The sequence below is a fragment of the Amblyomma maculatum genome, chromosome 8 (genome assembly GCF_055883805.1).
Source record: "Amblyomma maculatum isolate TAMU_Amacu chromosome 8, ASM5588380v1, whole genome shotgun sequence".
Taxonomy (NCBI): domain Eukaryota; kingdom Metazoa; phylum Arthropoda; class Arachnida; order Ixodida; family Ixodidae; genus Amblyomma; species Amblyomma maculatum.
The window spans coordinates 23,095,569-23,122,147 of record NC_139351.1 but is presented as its reverse complement, the minus strand read 5'-3'; the positions used below and the strand labels follow the sequence as shown (position 1 = coordinate 23,122,147).

The window sequence follows — 26,579 nt, the reverse complement described above, 5'->3', positions numbered from 1 at the left end:
TAGAATGTAGACTGCAAGCTATAGCTGGAGTCATTATTTGCCTGAAATGACCAAAAGGAAGCTCCATGCATCTGGTGATATCACGCACTCCAGGTTTGCCCTGAAAAATCTTCCCGAATGGCCATGAAATGGGAAATTTTAATATTCATTTGCATTGCAATGAAATATCCAGACAGCTATGAAATTTGGCATAAATGCCAGAAAACTGAGGAGAACACACAGTAAAAGTTGCACAACATCCAGGAAAGTCAAAAAAGAAAATACTCTGGAGTTTCCTTTAGCATGACTAGAAGAAGCCATTTGAAGATAATGCGGCTACACTTCAGTAACAAAGTGACTACAAGAAAATTTTCATTTACATAAACAGAGAAGTTAGCCTTTATTGCTAGGGTGCTACATTCGAATGACAAAAAGATGTTTAGCTGAGAATGGAGCTTTTATAAGCAAGAAATGTTAGCAGAGGTTTAGCATAGTTAAACATGGTATTCAGCGAAAGCTTTGCAACATGGTTACTCTTGGTAGGACTCTTTATTCAGACACGGTTTCAAATTGCGGGCTCTGACTCAAGGCGCGATTGTTCCACACTCATACACCTCAGCCACGGCAGACATGGTTGTTTCCATCACGCGATGGCGTGGTGCGACGTCAGTCATGTGACCAACCATAAAGCTCTGCCATCGCTCTCACAAGCCATATTTGAAGGGTCACCTAAAGGTCGAGCCATTCAAAGGTCACCCAAGGTCAAAGGGTTAAGGACATGACAGTATGGCTCAAAAAGGTGGTCCACAAGGTTAGCTGATGGACGTAGATCTGGTGAGAGTGAAAACCATGCGTGACCTCTGGCTCAGTAAAGGTCAAATGATCAGACATGCGAAGCGCAGCTCCATCTAGTGTTGTGAAGCTTTCACTTCAAAGCAGCAGGAGGAGGAATACTGATATCAGTGTTACCGGCCAATTTCATAAGCGAATTGCACACAACAACATTTGGAAGCAAATTACAGAGTTAATACCACATCACCTTCCACTTGGTGGTGACATATCCTTTTGGTAAGGATGTTATGAGTTTGAATCTACTCGCAGAAAAATTTCTAGGTGCAATTTTTTCCCCAAATATTTTCAGGAATGTGTAGGCACTACCAGAAAAAAGAATCAATTCATGCTGAAAACAACAAACGGATGGAGTTGTCTTCAGCATCCCTTTGACGATCACTTGTTAAATTGTGGTATGTGAGGTTTGGTGTTCCAAGGCCCGCACGCATGCTGTAAGACATGGTGGAACTGAATAGACCTAAGCTATCTATACATACTGCAGTGCATGCATCCTGTGTTAAAACATAATTTAGCAGACAATTCATATGAAAACAAGCAAAGCTGATGTTTTTGGTAAAAATAAGACATGAGCCATAATGAAAAGCCAGAGCATAAGCCAGTGTGCCAGAGCATAATAAAGCCAGACACTACTTTTTCAAAACAGCGACCAAGCCTTTAAAAACGGCTCTTCTGATAAAGTGACATGCATTTACAAGTGGAGAATCTTGACCTTGGCAGACACATATCTGATGATGAAAAATTCAAATATACTCGTGCTCTATGTGATGCCAGCGCAATTTTGAAGAACACCACCCCGTTCAACCACAGCGATGGAGGCGAAACGAAGTGGCGTCTATGTGCTGTACGATGTCAGCGCATGTTAAAGATCTCCAGGTGGTCGAAATTACTCCGTAGCCCTCCCTCTTTCTCTCTTTCCACTTTCACTTCCACCTCCTCCCTTCTCTTACTACACGGTTCAGGTGTCCACAGAACAAGTGTGACAGATACTGCGCCTTTCCCTTCCTGTGATGTTAAATCTCGTTACAAGAGACACTCGGTTATAAGAGACATTTGAAAATGGTTTGGTCGGTTTTCCTATGTCTGACATGTTAACAACATTGCATACAAGAGACATGGTTACAAGAGACACTAGGTAACTAAGGACAACTTTTTCAGGTCCCTAGAGTAAATTCTTCACTATTTAGAACAGACACAACCCAGGTGTGTTCATGCAATGGAGCTGACACATACCAACTTCTACATGATGCACTTTAGATTCCCTTAACTAAATTCTGTTCTATATCAGCATCCTTTTTGTTGCAATATCTCAGGAACTGAGATATTCGAAAATGATTGGAAAATGAAAACGACCCCGTTGTTTCAGCCACTGGCAACGCATTACTGTTACCTACAAAGCAAATAAAAATGCATGAATGATGTCCAGCATTTTTAACTTTTTGATGTTAGAATTTGATCACAAGATGAAAGCTCAGAATCCTGATGTCTTTCTTTTTGTGGACAATGCTTCTTGCAGCACCATAAGTTATTTTTTTCCTCCAAACTCCGCACCCTACCTTGAACCAATAGACAAAGGCATTATGCACTCTGTCAAGTTACTGTACAAAACAAGGTTGGTAGAACGTCTATTGCTTGACATGCAGCAAGATTGTACAATATAGTAATTGATGTGAAGTTTGCTGTTCAGATGATTTCAGGTGTCTGTAATGGCCTGAGAAGCAAAGCTGTGAAAAACTGTTTCAGACAAGCAGGCTTTAAATTTGACATGACGTAAGAGGGCCCATATATGGATACTGTGGAAAGCTTTCTTGAAGAAGCTTGGGCAAGCATCCAAGAGACTGCTGAGGCACTGTAATGTTTTGAGGAATTCGTATCTGCAGGTGTGGATCTTATGTGCTCCCGAAGAACTTACAGACTGTGCAATTCTCGTGTAAGTAAATGGCACATGTGCCATAGAGGATGACTACGAGGACATTTCAGAGGCAAAGTGTCAACATCTGAGCATGACGAGCATGTAAGAGTGCTTCAAAGGTATTAGAGCAACAGGAAGGCTTGCAAAGTGAAGTTCTTTTGCCTCCAGAATTTGGGGAGGAATACACTCTGCACTCACAAAAATACATACTAAGTATCAATAACTTCTTTAAGCTTTCCTGAACAACTTCCTGTTCATGCACGTGAATGCATTTATATGCTGATGTGCAGTAAACTGATCAACACAGTACGTTTTAGAATCTTTGGTTACAAGAGACCTTGCTTACAAGAGACATCTTTTTTGGGTCCCTTGAGTGTCTCTTGTAATGAGGTTTTACTGTATTATTATTATTATTATAAGGCACCAAAGAAAGATAATAGAGAGGAGGAGTCACATGATTCAACAGTCCAGTTTCTTTACTGAGTAAATAACGCGTGAACAACACTGTACACCGCACAAGACCCAGGCAAACGTCACTTTTTCGTCTGCCGCTTTCGAGATTCAGCCATCTGGGCGAGTCGTTTGTCCAATGCTTTCTGAACCTGTGCCCTCTTCTCCGGCTTAACATGGCTGGGTGCCACGGTGCCTCCTCTCGAGCGATGCCAGGCTATTCGAGCCTGTGTGCGAGCTTCCTCGCCGCAGCCGTGCACTTCTGGCAAGGCGTGCTTGAAACAAAATCCTCGCTTGCAGAATGGGCACGGCCCGCCTATGCCAGCCAGTGCAGTGTGCAGCTTTTCGTTGCATCTTTCAAAACCGCATGTCCTGTCGGATGCCATCACCTCGGCAATGAGCTCATCAAAGTCTTCCTCTTTGTTTCCGTTGCTGTCCCTGGCTGCTGCTGGCTTTGCTGCTGGTTGTTTCTTCTTTCTTTGTGGCTGGTTTTTGGTCTCCTCCATCTTAGGACATGGTGACAGAGGAGTTCGCTCATCGGCAGTTGGCTCGCCTTCATTAAGATTGTCCGTGTCTGTAGCTTCAGATTTGGAGTGGCATGCTGTCATTCCACTTGAAGCATCTTCTGGTGTTTTTTTGCCAGACGTCTTTGTCTGTTTGCTGCAAGAAGGCGAGTCAGACATTCGTGGTTGTCCATCTCGCTTTTTCAGCATGATGTGGCGTTCGGCTCCATCACCTTCACTGATGTGTATAAGATTGAGCCTTTCGGCAAGCTGAAAAAGAGAAAACAGTTGCAGGGTCTAGGCTGTAACAACTTTCGCAAACTGATTAGGTTGAGAGAGAAAACAAATATGCGGCCCGAAAAAGATGTACTGGTATAGGAAACCCAAGCATCGCAGGGTGGCGCTGCGGGCGCCAGTGAACAGCGCCCTCTCCAGCCAACGCCATGAATCGGTCGGGCAGGGAGAATGGCACACCTGTAGACTTTCGTGTCTTTGCAGCCTCTGCACATGGGAGCAACTCGCTTTGCATGCGCTTGCATTTCCGTGCTGAAAGAAAGCTGTCTTGCGCGCGCATGCTTCTGCTCCTACTTTTCAAACTCGCGCTTGGACGAAGTGGTGTTTGAAGCAAGTGTGCAGCAATGTACACGCTTCGATGTGGTTTAAGAAAATAGCCGACAGCGGTGACTATTTTCACAGCACAAATGTCAAAAAGGGAGAGCTGTTAGCCAGCCATATGCATTCTGTTGAGCAGATTATAAAAGATAAGCTGTTATCGTGAAGGCTAAGTGTGCGTCGTAGGTCAGCGACCACATCGTGTACGATGTGGGATTTGAAGCAAGTATTTAATTTTTATTATACCCATTTCATTAAGACCCAGATTATAAGGTGCATGCAACCATTCCATGCGCTGTTTGCTTTAATTTCTGAAGAGCTTGCAGATGTAATCTAGTTGGTGCCTATGAACTTAATAAAAGATACGTGGGTTCGTTCGCATCTTAGGCGCGCTTTTCGGTATATGCCGATATGTTATTTTGATGCCGATAGTCGTGCAATTGCATACTCAGAAAATTTTATACGTAGCTTCCACCTGAATAGAATGTGCATTCACATGTATACAAAGAAACATCAACCCTTCTGCTGCAAACGAAATATTTTCGTGCTTTAATTTTCGTGAATCGCATTCAGCTCCTAATAACTGGTCCCGCAATTGATCGAGTAATTTCAATTCCACAGAGTAAATGAGACAGTTCTGGACAATATCTAGAAAAACAAATTTTCGCTGCGTGGTTATTACTTCATTGTTCCTATAGCTTTTATATTAGTATATTGCCACGTGCCTAGCGCCGCGCGACAGCCGTGTTTGGTGCCGCCGACGACGAAGCGGTTGTTGTTGGCACGAGCGGCGCGCTGGTGCTGGACTCTGTGATCGGAACGACAAGCCGACCTTATTCTCTGGTCCTCGGCTACGTGTACCTTCATGGCTCCCTGTGACTTCAGTCGTGACACTGGTGGAGGTGCCATTGATGATCCCTTCTCCTGCGGATGATCCTAAGCGGCCGCCCCTCGTGACCACTCCTGTTCATCGTACCAGCCGACGGCTTCGAGGCTTGCCCCCCCGAGGCCTTCGCTCTTGACGAAGAGACCCTAGCTGTGGCAACGACACCACCCGACCGTACCATGACTGTCCCTTCCACCCCTTCGTCCTGTCCCATCCTTCAGACCCCACGTACTCCTAAACCATTTCACGGTGAGCAGTTTGAAGACGCCGAGGACTGAAGACGCGTAGTCTGCCACATTCTCCTCGTCGCGAATCGCGCTCGCCTTCGCCTCGTCGCTCTTCGCCCTCTGGGTCACGGTATACCGCTGGACGCCATGGTTCTCCGGCGACCTTTGGGGGCGAGGCCGCCGCACACCGCTTCGCCGTAAAGCTTCCATAGCCGCACCGCTCGATTCGCCCTGACGTCGAACGCCGAATTCCTATCGAGTTTTCGTCGCACAGACCAGATCGCCCCGACGTCGTCCGCATCGCCGACCAGTTATCACCGCCGTGTCGCTTAAATTGCCCCGACGCAGACCACACAACTACCGCCCAGCTTCCGCCGCCGTACCGCTTGCTTCACGCCGACCTGCCGTCGACATTGAATTGTCCCGACGCCGACCACCCAACTGCCGTCCAGCTTCCGCCGCCACACCGCTCACTTCACTCCGAACCGACGTCGAGAGGCCCTGGTCTTGGCCGGGTCTCCCTGGACATCCCTGTTATCGTATATAAGAGAAATGCGCATTTCTCTTATATACTATGCAGAACCAACTAGCCCGACAACACGCTCTTCTATCCCTGTTATCGTCGACACGAAGGAGGCCAGCGCTTTAGTTGATACGGGAGCCGATTATTCTATCCTTAGCGGGCGGCTTACAAGGACACTGAAAAAGTGATGACGCCATGGAACGGACCAGACATACGGACGGCAGGCGGACATGTGGTTGCACCACTGGGTATGTGTACAGCCCTGGTTACGGTGCGAGGCTGCACATTTGTCGCGACTTTTCTTCTTCTACGCGAATGCTCTCGTGATGTTATTCTTGGCATCGACTTCCTTCGTGAGCACGGTGCCACTATAGATCTACCGAACCGCTTGGTGACGTTTTCCGCCAAACTGGCCACTGAAAAGCATGAGTACCGCGGGTCCCACTCCACGCTGCGAGTCGCCGATGATAGCTTCACAGTGCCACCACGCGCCAGCATCCTCGCCAGAGTTACTTGTGACGAGCCACATCACGGCCTCCGGGTTGCTGAGCCTAATGTCTCCCTCTCACTCGCCTTGGGAGTTTCTGTGGTAAGAGGTCTTTGTTTCCTTCGTGGAAGAGAGACGGAGGTGCTTGTCACCAATTTCTCCAATGAACATCGACATCTTTTCCGTGGCACTGTCATTGCTTACGTAGACCATCCGCACGAAGTAGCCGAATGTTTTGCTTCAGAGGAAGCTACGCCTAGCACTGAACCGGATGATGCCGTACACGCTGTCGACATCAATTCCAGCCTTTCCTCCGTTGAAAAGAGGCAACTCCAAGATCTATTGCTGGAATTTCGTGTGTGCTTCACGTCTTCATCTAAAGTGCAGCAAACGTCGGTCATTAAACACCGGATTATCACGCATGAAGGCACTCGACCCATCCATCAGCAGCCCTATCGTGTGTCTCCTCGGGAGAGAGACGCTATCCAACAGCAAGTCAAGGAGATGCTCGCCGATGACGTCATTCAACCTTCAAGCAGCCCATGGTCGTCGCCTGTAGTCCTCGTTAAAAAGAAAGACGGAACACTTCGTTTCTGCGTTGACTACCGGAAACTTAACAGTATAACAAAGAAGGATGTCTATCCGCTGCCACGCATTGACGACTCTCTCGACCGACTTCGCCGAGCCAAGTACTTCTCCTCCATTGACCTCAGGAGTGGTTATTGGCAAATTGAAGTTGATGAGAGGGACCGTGAAAAAACTGCCTTCGTAACACCAGATGGGCTCTATGAATTCCGCGTCCTCCCATTCGGGCTCTGCTGTGCTCCTGCCACCTTCCAGCGGATGATGGACACTGTGCTCACAGGTCTTAAGTGGCAGACATGCCTTGTTTATCTCGACGACGTGATAATTTTTTCACCGACGTTCATGGAACACCTGCGCTGCCTGAGAACTGTTCTCGAAGCCGTCCGATCTGCCAACCTTTCTCTCAAGCCTCAAAAGTGCCACTTCGAGTTCACCGAATTGAAGTTTCTTGGGCACATCGTGAGTGCTGATGGCATCCGAGCTGACCCTGAGAAACTTGCTGCCGTTGCTGCCTTTCCCGTCCCCGCCCACAAAAAAGCAGTCCGACGGTTTTTGGGGCTGTGCTCCTATTATCGTCGCTTTATCAAAAACTTTGCACAGATGGCCAGCCCTCTGACTCTCCTGACTCGAGATGACGGATAATTTTTCTGGGGCGCCGAGCAGCAGATGGCTTTCGACGAGTTACGACGCCGGCTCCAGTCACCCCCGATCCTGGCACATTTCGACGATGATGCCGACACAGAGTTACACACGGATGCGAGCAACGTCGGCCTTGGTGCTGTTCTAGTTCAGCACCAAGACGGGGTCGAGAAAGTAATTGCCTACGCCAGCCGTTCACTTTCCCGTGCTGAGTGTAACTATTCCACCACTGAAAAAGAATGTTTGGCGGTAGTATGGGCCGCTGCCAAGTTTCGCCCGTACCTTTATGGCCGACCGTTTCGTGTCATCACTGACCATCACTCGTTGCGTTGGCTGAAAAACTTAAAGGATCCTTGTGGCCGCTTAGCACGTTGGGCATTGCGCCTGCAGGAATTCGATTTCGATGTTATTTATAAGTCTGGCCGGAAGCACACCGATGCTGATAGCCTGTCCCGCGCGCCCGTCGGCCCTCCTTCGTCAGATGCCACCGACGATAGCTTTCTCGGAGCAGTCACTACGTCTGATCTCGCCTCCAAACAGCGTGCCGACGATGAGCTGCGACTGATTATTGACCATCTTGAAGGTGGGCATCCTACAATACCTCGGTATCTTGCTCGGGGGTTGTCGTCGTATTGCCTCCGCAATGGGGTGCTTTATAAGAAGAATTCTACGTCAAGTGCAAAAACATACCTGCTAGTCATACCAGCTGGTCTAAGGCATGAAATCCTCCTGGCCTGCCACGACGAACCAACTTCAGGGCATCTTGGCTTTACACGCACCCTAAACCGAGTCCGGCAGAACTATTACTGGCCACATCTTTCTCCGAGCATTAGACGTTACGTACAGACTTGTCGACAATGCCAGCGGCGAAAAAAACCCACGCTCAAGCCATCCGGTATGTTACAATCTATTGAACCACCCCTCACACCCTTCGAGCAAGTGGGCATGGACCTTTTAGGCCCATTTCCTTTATCCTCGAACGGACACAAGTGGATCGTAGTTGCCACAGACTACTTAACACGCTACGCTGAAACGAAGGTCCTTGCCCGAGGTACTGCCGGCGAAGTTCCTCGATTCTTTATGAACGACATTGTACTCAGACACGGTGCACCGTCGACCATCATTACTGACCAAGGAAAGGCGTTTACAGCGCGGCTACTGCGGGACACCTTAACTCTCAGCCATACCGAGCATCGCACAACAACAGCGTATCACCCTCAGACAAATGGATTAACGGAACGACTAAACAAAACTTTGGCGGATATGATCTCAATGTACATCGACGTCGAACATAAAATGTGGGACGAGATCCTGCCGTATGTCACCTTCGCCTACAATACGGCGCCGCAGGAAACCACGAAGTTTACGCTGTTCCGTCTCGTATATGGCAGAGAGGCCCGCACGATGTTGGACGCGATGCTCCCGTGCGGCGAAGAAGCGGTCGAACCCGATGCCGCCCATTTCGCAGAACAGGCCGAGCAAGCCCGTCAGCTGGCCCGCTTGCACATCAAGGCGCAGCATGCCACCGACGCTCGACACTATAACCTCCGGCACAGGGAAGTCCACTACGAACCAGGGGACCAAGTGTGGGTGTGGACCCCCGTGCGCCACAAAGGCTTGAGCGAGAAACTACTCCACCGCTATTTCGGACCCTATAGAATCCTGCGCCGCTTAAACAGTGTTAATTATAAAGTCATTCCAGATGGAACTGTGACCGTCAGTGTTCGACGCCAGCGGCCTGAAATTGTGCGTGTGGTGCGCTTAAAGCCGTACTTTTCGCGTGACTGAGCGTTTCCTGCAAGTGAAACCTTGCGTTATTGTACAGTTCACCTCACGCCTAATTTTTTTTTTCTCCTCTCACCCTGTCACCGGGACGATGTTTTCTTTCACGGGGGGGAATAATGCCACGTGCCTAGCGCCGCGCGACAGCCGTGTTTGGTGCCGACGACGACGAAGCGGTTGTTGGCACGAGCGGCGCGCTGGTGCTGGACTCTGTGATCGGAACGACAAGCCGACCTTATTCTCTGGTCCTCGGCTACGTGTACCTTCACGGCTCCCTGTGACTTCAGTCGTGACAATATAACTGTTTTATTCAATCACTCGCCCCACCGCGGTGGCTCACGCGTTAGGGACTGTTGGTCATGGCGACGCGGGTTTGATCCCGGCCGTCGCTCGCTGGAGGCGAACTGCAAGGAGGTCTTTAGAAATATACGTTCCCGTTAAATAACCACGGAAGGGAGGGGGGGGGGGGGGGTGAAATTTTTACAGGTCTCCAATACAGCGCCCCTCGTAGCCTTGTCGCGCTGAGGTGTACGTTAAACACTACAGACTAAACGAACATGTTCACTCAATTGTATCCTAGCTTACAGGTCATTTTATATATCCTGCCTTGGAGCTTCAGTGTCTGCTTTCTAAAGAAGAAACAATTTGCGTCTGAGCATGAGTTGCGAGGCAGCATATCCTTGTTCTCTTTTGCTAGTTTTGCTCATGTCGTGGGTTTGAAATGAACCAAACGGCCAGTCTCTGTTATGTGACACGTTTCTTTGCAGCTAGCACGGACATGCCCTGAAAAGCGCCAGCTTGCGATTTCCCGTGCTAAGCGTACCTGCAAGGCAGGAATTCAGGGGCGCTGCAAGCATGTTGCTGCTGTGTGCTGTTTCATAAACTCCCACGAAGATGAGTCCTACACAAGCCAGGCGCAACAATGGAGCAAACCCAGCGGCAAAAGTCTCAAGCCCTCTTTAGAGAGCATCTGGGCCTTAATGAAATGGGTATAATAAAAATGAAATACTTGCCTCAAATCCCACGTCGTACACGATGTGGTCGCTGACCTGCGACACACACTTAGCCTTCACGATAACAGCGTTGTCTTCTACAATCTGCTCAACAGAATGCACATGGCTGACTAACAGCTCTCCCTTTTTGACGTTTGCGCTGCGAAAATAGCCACCGCTGTCGGCTATTTTCTGAAAACCCTATCGAAGCGTGTACATTGCTGCACACTCGCTTCAAACACCACTTCGTCCAAGCGCGAGTTTGAAAAGTAGAAGAAGGAGCGCGCGCGCTCACAAGACAGCTTTCTTTCAGCACGGAAATCCAAGCGCGCGCAAAGCAAGTAGACAGCGGTCAGGGCGTGCGCGCGCGCACGCAGCTTTCAACAACACGAGCGACAAAGAACGCGAGCTGCTTCCGTGTGCAGAAGCCGCTAAGACATGAAAGTCTACAGGCGAGCTGTTGCGACAGCCCGCAACACAACAATACACTTCCCCACATTTCAAGCGTCGCGGAACCACTCCAGCCATGTTTTAAACTCAACTGTGACACCTGTTTGCATGCCTGCGAAGCCACGGCGACGGGCCGGCGCGAGCAGAGGTAACGCGAGCGACGCGAGCAGCACACAAAGCCGCCAGAAACGTTCGGTCAAGCGCCGCGCCCAACCAATGTTTCAGAATTTTGCCACTTGCGGAGGAGCGTGCGCTGCAGTCGCGCAGCCAAACTTCAGGTTGGGTTCCCTGTGGTGAACTCCCTTTGATGCTAACTCTGTGGCAAAACTACAGTTGCTCCACACATATGAAAAAAAAAAAAAGAAAAGAATAAAGAAGAACATATATGAATGTGACCCTACTAGATTCAAAAAACTGCTGAAATGTCATATCGCATCATAATCGTTTTCTCTTCTTTTTTATTTGCAGCGCCTCCTCCATTTGAATTGTTGCATTTGAGCATCTTGACTTTCCGTGCTTTTGTTTAGACCATGAAAAATTATTTTTTTATGTGCTACCCCCCCCCCACTCCCCCCCCCCCCCCCACCCCTTCCCATTGTGTAATACACCACCTTGGGCCTCTAAGGGTATAATGATGATGATGACAATTGAGCAAGTGACTGCAGTTAGGGTGGCTAGAATGGGGAGGTGTGAAGACCGCGCGCACTTTCCTTCGATCACGCGTGACTCCCTTGCGTGCCGATGCTGCCAGGGGAAACGTGGCGCTGCTGCTAGTGGCGCGGTAAGCTTAAGCCGCGTCGGCCTATGCGTCGGGCCTCAGCCGTGCCGTAGTAGCTATCAGTCGCTCCGCAGCTACATTTCGTTTCATTGGTTTTGTTGGTTGTTTCGAAGTGTTTATAGCAGTGTTTTCCCTTGCGAGAATAATATGCAATCCTTGGATGCCTTCAGCGGACATCCATGGAGTGGGATTTTGGGGGCCTTTTATATCAATCGGTATTGTTTCACATGGTCAAGGCCCTTGAAAACAAACTCATGCAGTCAGTCTGCTGTGCTTGCATACAAAAGTTGTGGCAGAGATCCTACAGTCAATTGGCGATGTGCCACAGATTGGTTTATCACCATAGTGCAAAGAGAAAAGATGTTTTAGCTGTCATGATAAGTAATTACCTGTGTCAGTTTAGGAAAACTATCATTTCAAAAATCATGAGGCTGTACTCCGTTCGTGCTTAGATAACTTCTATGCACTTCATTGTGCAGGGTAAGGCAAATTGTGGGTTCTTTACAACATTCTAGTAAAAATTTGAGCGCTTTATAAATTAACATTTTTTTCTTTTGTCATTGCATGTCGCATATTCAATTTTTTTTTCTAACGGAATAATTGGAGGAGTCCAAAAAGTGCCCTATCTTCTTCCCAACAAAATTTTACTTCAGAAACCACCTAGAAAGCAGTCTTTTGCAGAAGAGTTTAGATATGATAGTTTTCCTGAGTAAAGTGCTCTTGCAAAAAGTTCAAACTAAGAACGCTAATCAAGTTTAGGGCCTAAATGAATATATCAAAGTGGCCTGGCTGGTGCGTATACTTTACTGCTCTATGAGAATTGCTTGGCGTGCATCTTGCTGGGCGTGCATCTTCGTCTAGGCTTCTTATTTTGTCTTCAGCTTCTCAAGTACTTTGGTTACCCAGACTCTCAGTAGTGCCAGAGCAGTGTTTGAGGGTTACATGCTTCACTTTATTTAAAAAAAGAAAAAAAAAAACTTTCATTCCAGTTTACCAGACCGGCAAGCATTGCCACGGCCAAAAATTTACCTTTTATTTTCGTTTCTTTTCTTCAGATATCTGCTGTACCCTCGACAGCATTTTTTTTTTTTTTTTGCCATAAAGTGCGAAAATTAAGCATTCTAACTTGGTGATACACTCTGCGTTCAGCTTCTTGCCCACTATGTAGCTGCCTCTTGAAATCAGCGTTCATAGGCGCTTTCAGTGGCGAGTGCACCCCCATCTTGCAAAAATATCAATTTTAATTTTTCCAATGCTCAGGTGATAACCAAACTTGGTTGACAAGTTTCTTTAATACACGAATAGTCCAAATCATCAAAAGATTTTAAAAAAGGCAATTTTTTATTTTTTTTTTTGGGGGGGGGGGGGGGTTAAATCATGATTTCAGCCCCGCATCCCCCTTAAGGGTATCAATCGGGAGGACAGCGAGAAAAAACGGAAAATACTACTATAACCTGGCTATTGTCTATTATTTTTGTTTTCATTTATCTGACTTGTAAGTAAAATATTCCCTGACTGGATAATATACATTTCTTTACTGTCTACAATCGTAGAAATATATATGTCATGATGGTATGCATGCTACAGGTTTAAAAGCGATGCCAAAGCTTTATTTTTTCTTATTCTTTTTTTTTCTTTTTTTTTTTTGTGTGTTTTACGTTCAGAGGCCTTCAGTAATGCGAATTCAATTCCGAGGTCCTACGTCGCGCATTAGAACTTGCTCTCCCCATCATGGTGGCATGGTGGCTCAGCAGCTGCGTTTCGATGGAAGTGAAATGCAAGGCGCCTGTGTACAGTGTGATGTCGGCATGCGCTAAGGAACTCCTCACAGTCAAAATTATTCCGAAGCTCTCCACTTCAGCGTCCCACTGATCCTGAACTGTTTCACGAAATGTGCTCTCAAAAAACGCTCTTGAATTCATCCGGGCTGGGGCATGTAAAACAGTGCATTTCTCATCAGTAATGATGTGGGCTAATGAAACATTGCTTTATGATAAAAATCCATTCTTCGAGAAGCAAAGAAAGTTAGTAATCCCGAAATGTGCAGATTTTCTCCTCAGGTGTATGAATGCAGCCGACACAACGCGCCCATTTCGGCTGCACGCCTTACCGCGCCTGTCCAGTGACTCTACCGCGCCTTGGAGTCACTGGAAAATTTCAGAGTACCGCATTCGTTTTCCGCGCGCCACCGGCTCGCCTACTGGCTGATGCGCGTCATGTGACCTCGCGTCACCATATCCCTTCCAAGCGCGCGCGCGGAATACGTGTCTTGTGCTGGAGTTCCTCTTTTTTCGATTCTTTCTCGCAGTGTACACGTGAGAGATTATGTTGGGCTTTTGGGTGCGGCACCAGGCCTGCGTTAGGAAAGGTGTGTTCTCTGTGCCTAAACGAAAAAAGTGATCTGCATTGGTGACGAGTGTGGCTTCACAGAACCGACCGGCAAAAAAAAACGTGCCTCAAGGAACACCTTCTTATGCTAGATACGCTGGTTCATTGGTTTCAAATTATTTTCATTCAGCCGTGAAAGAAGCGTAGGAAATACTCAATGTTGCGCCTGATTGCAACATGTGTTTACCTTCCAACGCAGTATATGTGTTTACCTTCCAGCACAGGAATATGCAGCATCCATTTTACTTCAGGAATTTTGCAAAAGCTACCCTCACAGTAAGGCAAATATCTAGCCAGCTGGCAGCAGATACACCTATATTAAGTTGTGTGATATCACACACTCTACTCGTGCATGAAAGCGTATGGGCGCGTGTTCGTGGGCGGATCAATGACCGCGCGCACCTCTTCGTTTTTTATTTTTATTGTTAATGTAAACGTACATAAAGCTTTATGCACAGATTTATTAGTTATTTATTTATAGTGGCACGTTAAAGAAACCCAGGGGGTGGAAATTTTCGGAGCTCTACACAACGGTGTTTCATAGTCTGAGTCACTTCGGGATGTTAAACCCCATAAACTAAACCAACCAACCATATTTGTTGTGTGCTCGCAGCTGGCGACTTCTGGACAATGTGTGTCAACAATCAATGTACGATGTTGATGCCATTTCAACTTTTGATGGCAGTTAATGAGCGAGGTTGTGGCAAATTGGCTTCACAAGGTGTATATGGCGATGAAACATCAGGCGAAACATGAAACAATGAAAAGTAAAATATTCACAACCGCGCGGTGATAGCGATGATATAGTAAGCCATGTTTTTTTTTTCACGCTGAAAATGGGCGAGACCAGTGCTTTAGTTTTCGTTCGCTTAATGACGGCGCCGCAAAAAAAAAAAAAAAAGCTCGCGCGAAACAATATGCTTCAATAAAGCCTTCTTGGCGATCTTGGCACAGCAACGGCGATACTAAATTGTATTTCAATTTGTTTACACTGTCTCGGCGAACCTGCTGCTTCCCTTTATGTTGGTTATACAAAGCGATTCATCGTTTCAGAGCGTGATAACAATCCGCACCTCTCTCCGTGTTTTACCATGTCCGGCCCCGCGGCGCCGACGGACTGCATTTTCCACGAATTAACAATATACCTACACGTTCCTGCGACCTTCGCTGACATGCTATTTCACACTCCGTCATTTTATAATGTTGTAACACCCCAGCACTGCGCGTAGAAAACAAGTCGATTCAAAGCGCCGGGGATTTGCAATAGCTGCCGACCAGCAGTTTTCACCGATCCACCCACACACTTATTTCTTTCCCTCGATTGCTGACTACGGTATTAAAGTTAGCGACCGCACAATCAGTGTTGGCACTGTCATGAATAAACGTGCCAGAGCCTTCCCGTTTTGCTGAGTTTAAAAACAAGTTCCAAGCCTACCGATGCGGTCACTCGTCGTTCAGACAGCGGCCGGGCCCGGCGGTCTGGAAGGGAAATGGCGCCGGCGGGGCACCTTTGCGGTACTCTGAAAATTTTCCAGTGACTCTACCGCGCCTCTACCACCAGCGCCGCCACGCGGCATCGGCGTGCTCTGGGGTTAAGTTTCAGCAGCCAGTTTTCACACTTTCCCATTCTAGCCACCCTATTGCACTCAATGAAATTCTCAGCAACCTCTTTTTCTCTTTCAGAAAGTTTTACAAATTTATGCTTTTACTCACTGTTAGATTATCAATACTGCCTAGAGATGGCTTGAATACGATGTCATTAGTGTCATGATTGAGCACCAAGCATCTTTCAACCAGGCTTCTTCAGTGCAGGTGGCGATAACAGGTTTAGGCAGGTTTGTAGATTTTGCTCTACTTCTGGGCTAAAATATAGCAGCCGCTCTAAACCTATTATCACGCATTTGTGTGAAGCTGAATTTCTGATACACTGAAAAGACTTACAAGGCCCTCTGCCATACTTTCATTAATACTAGTGCGGTGATTAAAGAACAAGCATGATTTTATGCCTCTCGTGCAAGAAGCCATCATTACATAAACATCTCTTTGCCTAATCTACACTGACTCCTCAATAATGCGAACAACACTGACCCTCCAGGGCGTCCAACACCAGAAGAGTCAGAACAGTAGCCTTTAGTCAGATATAACTCAACAAGGCAATGGCAAATGGTCCTCAAAGGAGGCACTTTAACCTTTTAATCAACTGGTTCTCACAATTTGATGGTTAATCCCATTTAAGAAGTGCACCTTGATATCAACAGCAATTTCATGCTATGGAATTACAAACCATGTCGTGAGACGATGCCTTTAGCCAAATGGCCTACTTCGAGGGGCCACAGCTTTCCTGAGTTGTATCTGACTACAGAGTTTGGACGACATGGAAACACAGCCCACCTCGTGGACTGTGCGTCGTTCGAAGGCAGTCAAGGAAGCTGGAAGCGAGCGCTGTTTTTCCGCTGACTCTGCAAAGCTTTTGACCAGCACCTCCCAATGGGACAGCACGCTTGCTCCCCTGTCACAAAGAGGCGTGTTTGCAGCAGTCTGTAATTGCGTTCAATGATGCAGTGCCCATGCGTGGCCATGGGGAACTCACTCTTCGGGCTGTTTACGGTGATCCATGCCACCCTGGTGCTTGGCAGGTTGCTTCTTCAGCTTGGCAGAGTCTCGACTCTTATGGGTTGCCTCCTGGCATGGCTTCTTCTTGGAGGTGCTGGCCGATTTCTTTGCCTCCTTCAACCGGATGCTAGACGGTCTCAGTGTTGATGAACATAATTCCAGATCTGCAAACCCAGAGAGCATAAGAGAGAAACCTTAAAGGGAGTATAGACAACAAAATTTGGCGGTATTTTTCTTCTTGTTCATGATGCGTAAGACATTCCTGTATACGGATCACAGTGCAGTTTTCGTCTAGGACTGCTAAGTAATTTTAACTGAATGTTTTCTTCTCGCCAGTTTCGGTTTCAGCAGCCAAGAGATGGCTATCACGTCACAATAAAGTCGAGTTCACACACAGTATGAAAAAACAGTGATATAATCACTGACTCTTCATTTGTGATTCCTGCTCCTGAGGAAGGCTAGCTTTAGTGTTGTAGTGAATTAAGACGCCATAAGAACGATTATATCGCTGTTTTGTCACCCGTGTCACCCGTGTCACGTGACCTAGACTTGACTTTGATGTTACAGCCATCGCTTGATCTGTTGAAACCGAAACAGATGAGAAAAGAAATTTGATTATAAATTATTTAGCAGTCGTAGGCAGATATCATCTGGTGAGCCCTGGACAGTAATACCTCATGCATTATTACGAAGGATAAAACACGAACACAAACATTAGGTGTCTATATTCTTTTAAGGATGAACTCGTCTTTGTAGAGTGCGCATCAGCGAGGGAACGGACCAGACAGCCACCGGCTTAATGGAGACCGACAATGAGTGAGAAAAAAAAAATCAATAACAAAAAAAAAATGACGTCAATGCCAGCGTACAGCGGAGCACAGAAGAAAAATGACTGCAAAAGTGTGATGACAACAATGAATGAACATTCTAACAAGCTCATAACTGTTCCCATGCCCCAATAAACTAAGAATTCCTCTTTTGGCTGGTGCCCAATTTGTCGGCTTAGTTTTCCTTCCTTCTGTTTATTTTTTTTGGCTTGGTGATTCTACGAGGCCGGTTTAGATTCGAGCAAACACGAAACAACACCAAGCTTGTATGCAAAGCTTTATGTCGGCATGTCTTCAGCAGACAGCACCTTCATTAAAATGACTGGCTAAATGCCTAGCATTGTGAAATCGCTACATACTGATTTTTCAAATGCTAGCAGTACTAACAAAACTTTTATATTGACGTTTGAACGTGAGTACCAAAATGTGATAAAAAAAAAAACGTTATTTCTCTTCCGTATAATTTTGGAATATCATCATCATCATCATCAGCCTGATTATACCCACTGCAGGGCGAAGGCCTCTCCCATATTTCTCCACTTAACCCGGTTCTGTGCTAGCTGCATCCACTTGACCCCTGCGAACTTCTTAATCTCATCCGCCCACCTAACTTTCTGCCGCCCCCTGCTACGCTTTCCTTCCCTTGGAATCCAGTTTGTTACCCTCAGCGACCATCGGTTATCCTCTCTTCGCACTACATGTCCTGCCCATGTCCATTTCTTCTTCTTAATTTCTACTAGAATGTCGGTAACTTGAGTTATTTCTCTGACCCACTCTGCACGCTTTCTATCTCTTAATGTTACCCCTACCATTTTTCGTTCCATAGCCCTCTGGGTTGTCCTCAACTTAAGTAGAACTCTCTTGGTTAGCCTCCACGTTTCAGCCCCATAGGTGAGTACAGGCAAGATGCAACTGTTGTATACTTTCCTCTTGAGCGATACCGGTAAGCTGCTAGTCATAATCTGCGAGTGCTTGCCAAATGCGCTCCATCCCAATCGTATTCTTCTTGTTATTTCCTTTTCGTGATCGGGGTCTGCGGTTACTACCTGTCCTAAGTAGACATATTCGCCTACTACTTCCAGTATTTCGCTACCTAATGTAAACTGCTGTTCCTTCCCGAGGCTGTTGAACATTACCTTAGTCTTCAGCATATTGATTTTCAAGCCTACCTTTCTACTTTTCCTGTCTAGGTCATCAATCATTATTTGCAGTTCATCCCCCGAGTTGCTTAGCAAGGCAATGTCATCAGCAAATCGCAGATTACTGAGGTATTCTCCATCTACCCTTATCCCTAACTGCTCCCATTCCAAGTCTCTGAATACTTCCTCTAAACAAGCTGTGAATAGTACTGGGGAGGTTGTGTCTCCTTGCCTAACACCTCTCTTTATGGGAATTTTGTTACTTTCTCTATGCAGAACTATGGTTGCTGTGCAGCCGCTATATATATCTTCCAGCACTTTCACGTATGGCTCGTCTACCCCCTGATTTCGCAATGCCTGCATCACCGCCGAGGTTTCAACTGAGTCAAATGCTTTTTCGTAATCAATGGATGCTATGTATAAGGGCTGGTTATATTCCGAGCATTTTTCTATCACCTGATTGATGGTATGGATATGATCGATAGTAGAGTACCGTTTCCGAAACCCTGCTTGATCCTTTGCTTGATTGCAGTCTAAGGTTGTCCTGATTCTATTAGCGATTACCTTAGTAAATACCTTATATGTAACAGACAGTAAGCTGATTGGTCTGTAATTTTTAAGGTCCTTAGAGTCCCCTTTCTTGTGAATGAGGATAATGTTTGCATTTTTCCATGGTTCCGGTACCGTCGATGACACCAGGCACTGCGTATACAGGGTGGCCAGGTTTTCTAGCACGATATCCCCCCCGTCCTTCAGCAAATCTGTAGTTATCTGATCCTCTCCAGCTGATTTCCCCCTTTTCATAGTTTCTAGTGCTTTCTTGACCTCGTCCTTCGTCACTGGTGGAACGTCTGACTGTTTTTCCCTACCGCCAATCTCATTACGGTCCTGACTACTTTGGCTACTGTAGAGATCTGTATAGAACTCCTCGGCTACTTTGACTATCTTTTCCATATTAGTGATGACGTTGCCCGCCTTGTCCCTTATCGCATACATCTGGTTTTTGCCTATGCCCAATTTCTTCTTTACCGCTTTAAGGCTTCCCGCGTTCTTTACAGCATGCTCAATTTTCTCCATGTTATACTTCCTAATATCGGCCACCTTGCGCTTATTGATTAGCTTCGATATCTCGGCCAATTCGATCTGGTCTGTTGGATTGGAAGCTTTCATACTCTGGCATTTCCTAATCAAATCTTTCGTCTCCTTAGACAGTTTACCGGTATCCTCTCTAACTATCCTACCGCCTACTTCCACCGCACACTCAGTAATGATATCTCTGAAATTATTGTTCCTTGCCTCTAGGGTAATGTCGCCATCCTCAGTTAGAGCTGAAAACCTATTCTGTAGCGAGATCCTGAACTCTTCTGCCCTCCCCCTTACCGCTAATTCGTTGATGGGTTTCTTTCTTACTAATCTGTTGCGTTCCTTTTTCAGATTTAGGCTAATTCGGGACCTCACCATCCTGTGGTCACTGCATCGCACTTTCCCGATTACCTCTACATCTTGCATAATGGCGGGGGTTGAACACATTATGAAGTCGATTTCATTTTTAGTCTCTCCGTTAGGACTTTTCCATGTCCAAGGACTTTTCCATGTCCAAGGGTTACTAAAAGTTCTTACCAGCTTTTGCTTACCACAAAAGCCTTGCAGGCAAGTTTGCCCTCGCAGCTAAGTTTCATCTGAATATAAACAGATGCAGACATTCGCTACCCAAGATAACATTCCAATTAATACTCTGGCACATCGGGTCCAGGCCTAAGCATTGCCCAATTACACGTATACATATCTCATACATGCCTATTGAACTGTGCACTAACTACACAGCAAAATCCGTAGTATAAAATTTAAGCTAGCAGCAATCACAAGTCAGAAAAATGGCTCATGTCATGAGTTAACTTGTTTCAGCTCACTAAAGCTAGCTAAAATTCAAGTCACGACTTGAACTGCGAGTCTAGACTCATGTTCAGAACATGATTTCAGTCCCGAGCGAGCCCGGACTCGCAACCACATTGTGATTTGAGTCAAATGTCCGGCCTCGGGACTGGATTATGATCTGTGTTTCATGACAACGGTGTGAAACTTTTTTCCCTCTTATTTGGTGACAACGGGAGGAAAGATTTATTGCAGAGAACAACAATGTTTTAGCACGCGAGGAGTTAGGGATGTCTCTGGGTGACCTAAGAAAATTCTGTGCACTGTCTTAGAGCATGTACTCCGGAGCCCATTTTGTGCATTTAGAACATGAAAACTGTCGCCACATTATACCACACAATGTAGTCAGAGCCCGGTCAAGCCTTTTTTGGCTCACATTAAAGTTAGATTCTGCCTGATAACGAGGTAAACATTATTAATGGCACTTAACTCACATTATTAATTAAGTTTAACCAAACCACTGGGAGAACAAAGAATGTAGCCTGTTGCCTAAACATAGCTGCCTTGGTCAGTGCCATTTATGCTAAAGAAATACCTCAGCTCAGCGAACAGTTAAGTCTTGAGTTGATTAGTTTAGTTTAGGTTTATGGGGTTCAACGTACCAAAGCAACTAAGGAAATGAGAGACGCTGTAACAGAGGGCACCGGAAATTTCGACCACCTGGAGTTCTTTAACGTGTACTGACATCGCACAGCACACAGGCACCTTACTTTTCACCTCCATCGAAAAATGGCCACCATGGTTGGGATTCGATTCCACATCCTTGGGCCCTGCAGTCAAATTCCCTAACCACTGCACTACCGCAAACAAGGGAGTGAGTTCAGATGAGTCGAGATACGCGAGTGGGTCCAAGATGAGTTGCGAGTCTCAATGAATGTTTGATTCCTAATGAGTTTATGAGTCTGAGTGAGGTGAGAGTGTAAATGAGCTCGGGCTCATGAGTTCGGTGAGTCCAAGCATGTGAGAGTGCCAGCCTGAGTGAGCCCTCAGGCTGAAAGATCATCTGTAGGTGAACCTAAGAGGGCATGCAATCTTGATTTTGCCAAAGTATGGCTGATGCAAATAACAGCCAGTAAAGAGGGTGGTCAGAGTGCCCCACTGTCCACCCTCTGGTTGAAAATATTTTCTTCCCCGGTGACTGTGAGACTTTGCCCCCAGAACGCAAGGCCGCAAAATGTTTTTGAAAAGAGTAACTAATAATGCAGTTACAGCCACCGCAATCACCCGATTCTGTCGTGCTTCTCTCCTTCCCTTCCCTCGCAAAGGTTTTTCACTCTCCTGCCGAGGTCGTCTAGACTCCGCATGACAAATTCCCCTTCCTTCTCCGCGTTTGGCGGGAGGTGGGGCGTGGCACTCCGCGTGCGCGAAAAAATAAATCGGCGAGAGAGCGCGCGCCGCTGGATTCAGTCTGGCCGTGGCGAGGGAAAAGTGCGCAGCGAGCGGTAGACACCCATCCTTCACCCTCAGACAGCGAGAAGGACCAATGGACGTCGGTCTTGAGAAATACGTCATAGGTGCGGCTCGATGGGCCAGCGCAGGGAACGGGAAAGCTGGCTTCCCGAAGGAGAGCATGAGAGAGCTTTGATTTGTATTTTCGTTGCTTTGCGGTGCGCGTGTCACTGTAGCATTTTGCAGACTATCTCCGGTACCTGATTGAAACACTGGGCTCCTTCACTTAAAAGTTCCTTTCCTGGACAGTGGCCCTCTAAAAATCATATCAAAAACATCAAATATTTATTCACGTGCCCCGGAGACGCCACACTGCCTCCTAAAATGGTGCCTCAGGAGTGGATGAAGCAGTTTCTTTTACTCAAAAGGGACGTTAGTGTTGAAAAAGGCTCTAAGATCATTGACCTGTGGCATGTGGTGTAGCCTCAGAGACCGGAGTAAAAGACAAAAAAAGAAGCATCAATCTCACCACAATTAGCTAGCCAGAATAGAGAGGCGATGAGGTGCGCAATTAAATTTTTCACCTTCTCTTCTAGCATTGAAGTTTTATTTTCAGTAAAGCCAGCACCTCCGTCATTACACTGCAGTAACTTATTGATACAGGCAAACTTCACTTTGTCCCCAGTGTCCCATTAACTAAAGGGAATGCTTTCCACACTTCAAAAAACTGAAGCAACTTGTTTGGCTAGTGTGCTCACTCACCAGCCGAGTACTCCCGTGAGCTGCGCACTTCCCCTTCTTCACTGATGTAGTCAACGAGTGACTTGAGAAAGTCATGGCGAGCCATGGTTGCGCTGTCACACACCACAGCCAAGTGGCGCCGAGCCCTCGTGATGGCCACGTTGATTCTCCTGTCCTCGGAAAGGAAGCCGACAGTGCCTGCGAAGTGGTAACACATCCAATTCTGAGTGGACACCTCTCGAACCATGTGTTGCCTTTTTCCCGAAGGAAATCTTTCGATGTACCTGCCACCTTTCCCGTACCATGGGTCTGCCCTTAACGCACATGATAATACAGAGCCAATACTGATCAAAGAAGCAGGCCTACATGATTTCCAGTTTTCTCTTCTTTGTGGGTAAGGTCTTAAAAACATCTGATGCTGAAAGAAAGCAGAAAATAACCCTAAAAATTGAGCTGCACAAACCAACAATTAGGAAAGTGTCACATCAAGCAGACAGCAGTAAGCTGCAGTAACTCGGCTAAGAGGGTGCCAGGTACTAATACAGAGCAAACTGCAATATCACGTGCTTTTTTTTTTTTTTCTACTTTCCTTCCAAACAAATTAGGAAATAAAGACTTTATACTCTTTCTAGAGGTAGGAACACATTATTTGCAGATCCACAATCAGCCGCTGTGGTGGATGCACCATGACGGCCGCTATTCGGTGGTGGTAAAAAGTAAAGATACCTTTGCCCTGTGCAGTGTCAGTGCACGCTAATGAAGCTTACCTCATCTAATTAAACCCAGAGCTCCCCACTATGGCACCCCTCATCGGCCATGCGTATAGCTCAAAGGTGTTGAAACTCACATGCATTCTTTTTTTCTTTCACGTATCCCTAATTCGATAAGCTGTTATTTTTTGTGTTACAAAGCTACAATATTCAATTTCATTTGTGCACACAGAGGTCCCATGTAAACAATTAGTGGTGAGCAAGTTCTACAAGATATGATGGAATACCCAACAAAAAAATGCAGCAAAACCTTGTTAAAACTATTCTAATCAAACAAGTCTTGGAATTGACCAACCATCAGAATGGAGGGATCAAGGCAAAGAATATGAGAGTGGTTTAGCACTGCTGAACTGGATGTAGAGCGAAAGCTGTGGCTGCAGGCAATAGAGCCCTGCATCGAATGCAACCAGTGTTCCGTTGAATGCATTGAAGTGCACCGGCATTCTATGCAGAATTCACTTTCATGCACTGTGCATGCGATGCCGGCAGACGCTTTCTTGCTCCACTCGGTCAGCTCTCCGTGGCGGCATGATGTGCGCTGCGAAAACTACCCTCCGCTTCGCGCCGGCACATGCATCTGCTGGGATGCCACTACCCTCCTTCTTTCTGCAGTGAGTGCAGCAACAAAACACCCCCGTAGAACAGTGCGGCTGGTTGCCACGGTTACAGCGCATGTGCAGCTGTAGCCTCGGACCACTAGCCTAGTGTAGCTTTCACTACAAAATTTTTGCTGTAGAAATGCACCCCCTTCACTGGACAAACTTTGTGATCACTTGAAGTATTCAGACGTGCTGGTATCCTGTGAGCTTCAGCGGCCCATTAGACGTTTAACCGGTGTTTGTGTTGGAAGTGATGGATCCGGGATGCTTTCCCCACTGTCAGCACTGCACTGCGTCATCACCTCATAGCTACGAAGGACCGTCACTTCACGAGGTTTGCGACAAAATCAGGAATTGGCATTTCTGCTTGGCACAAAAGACTGCCAAGTGTACCAAGCTGGTGCAGGTTAACAGTCCAGATTATCCAGTAAAATTTGTGCTATCAACTATGGGAGTGCAGAAATTTTTGGAATAATCCAAGATTTAAAACTGAGTGAGATTTATAAATTGTCAATGTTTTGCAGTATGTAACTGAACTGACTCCTCCCATGAAAAGCGTTTAGTTTCAGATCTGCCAGCACTATTTAGATTTTTTAGGGCACCGCATATCACAAACTCAATATGCAAAAAGAGAAAAACAGAAAACATCCTTTAACGAGATTCCATGATGTTTAATAATGCAAGGAAGAATTTGCATTACTGACAGCTGCACAATTTGTGAACTGGCCCCCAGTGTGAGCACAGTTTAAACAACGGCCAGTAAAGAAAAAGTATTATACTGGCACCTGACTATTCATCCCTTCCAATGCACTCCACTTGCTTCTCATAGTGGCATGTGGATTTAAACTGGCTTTAACATATCCTACAAGGAATACAATGGAACTCACTCAGTGCTCTTTTCTTCCTGCTTGCCTTATTTCCCCTCCATTTTTGTAACATTCAGTCAGAGTCAGAGTCACTTTCACTGTTTCAAACGGCATAGAATGCCGACTGTCCAACCTCCTTGCATAATAAGAAAGCACCTAGCACGTTCCATGAGCATATTTCCTAGAAAAAGTTATGGGGGTCACTCAAGCATCACCTTTAAGAGTACAGGACGCAACAGCGTAGGCTACTGAGCTACCATGTTATTCAGCTACAGGCAGCAGGCTACCAGCCCACATATAAAGCCCCACTTTAACCAAGCTGTAGGAACACTGCTGCGTGGCCTGAGATAAGTAGCTTGCCTGACTCGGCATCCAAGAGATCAGGAAGGTTCATTCGTATTCCACCTTTCCATCTCAAATAAGCAACCCTTGCTGGTGGCTCCTCTCAAATTTCTAATATCATGTGGGCTCGTTACGTGGCATAGAAGAATCAGTGCTCGGCTACAACTGCTGCCACCTGCTTTCCATTTTTCACTCACAACGCCGACACGGTAATGTGCCTTTTACATTATCCCGTTAAGACATATTACAAAAAAAAAAACAACAAATGCACTCATACAACTTCTGGCTGAGGACAATTCGATTTCAATTGTGCAATGGCAGCATCATAATTATCAGGTTTTTTAACCTGCACAAGGTGGGGTCAAAGACCCTTCTTTGTTGAGGCATTTCTACCCCAGCTGAAACTAACGATCCAGTGAGAAGCTTGTGTATCCACTGTAAAAACCAGTGGACACCTTGTGGCACCGCTCTTCCCATGACGGGCCAACCGGCACAACTCGCACAGGCATTACACAAGCATTACCCGAACCTCTCCTTGGCGCTGCAAAAGCACAGGTGCTGGCGCTCATGTATTCCATTACGTCAGAAACGTCGAGAAAGGAGAGAGAACCGCTAAGGCAAGGAAACATCCTTGGGCTTCCCAGAAAGTGACCATGGCTAACCTGCGTCGTTGGAGCGCACGAACGACATGACAACGGCCTCCTTTTCGCGGCCCTGGAAACCATCAACAGAGCGCACCTCCAATCCAGGGTGACGAGGAGAAAGGCGCAGGCGAATGAGCTCCACCTGAAACGTGTTTGACCTATTAACAGGTGCCTAGAGGGATATGAATCAACATTTGCAATTACAAAGCCTTTCAAAACAAGCACAGCAGTCTCTGTTTTGCCTTTGTCCTCTCGTGACCTCACCATTTGGCATTTGGCAAGCATTCGTAGATTATGAGTAGCAGTTTACTGATATCGCTTGGGAGGAAAGTATGTAACTGTTGCATCTTACCTGTACTCACCTATGGGGCTGAAACATGGAGGCTAACCAAGAGGGTTCTACTTAAGTTGAGGACAACTCAGAGGCCTATGGAACGAAAAATGGTGGGTGTAATGTTAAAAGATTGAAAACGTGCAGAGCGAGTCAAAGAAGTAATTCGAGCTAGTGACATTCTAGTGGAAATCAAGAAGAAGAAATGGGCATGGGCAGGACATGCATTGCGAAGAGAGGATAACCGATGGTTGAAAAAGGTAACAAAGGTGTTTCCATGTAAGATCAAGCAAAGCATGGTCGATCGGCTTTATATATTTTATTTCAAAATTTTATATACAGTT

At 46.5% G+C, this 26,579-nt stretch overlaps 1 protein-coding gene across 1 annotated transcript in view; it reads right to left on the bottom strand.

Annotated features, from left to right (window-relative positions):
• Positions 1 to 3,198: 3,198 nt before the first annotated feature.
• Positions 3,199 to 26,579, bottom strand: part of LOC146180719 (DNA-binding protein SMUBP-2-like) — a 55,079-nt gene continuing 31,698 nt past the window's right edge. The window contains exons 13-17 of the mRNA XM_084576113.1: positions 25,923 to 26,046; positions 22,705 to 22,881; positions 16,633 to 16,819; positions 16,434 to 16,551; positions 3,199 to 3,963 (exon numbers count right to left, since the gene is read on the bottom strand). Coding sequence (XP_084432239.1) covers positions 3,274 to 3,963; positions 16,434 to 16,551; positions 16,633 to 16,819; positions 22,705 to 22,881; positions 25,923 to 26,046 — 1,296 coding nt within the window. The 3' untranslated portion in view covers positions 3,199 to 3,273. The remainder of the gene's footprint in view (positions 3,964 to 16,433; positions 16,552 to 16,632; positions 16,820 to 22,704; positions 22,882 to 25,922; positions 26,047 to 26,579) is intronic.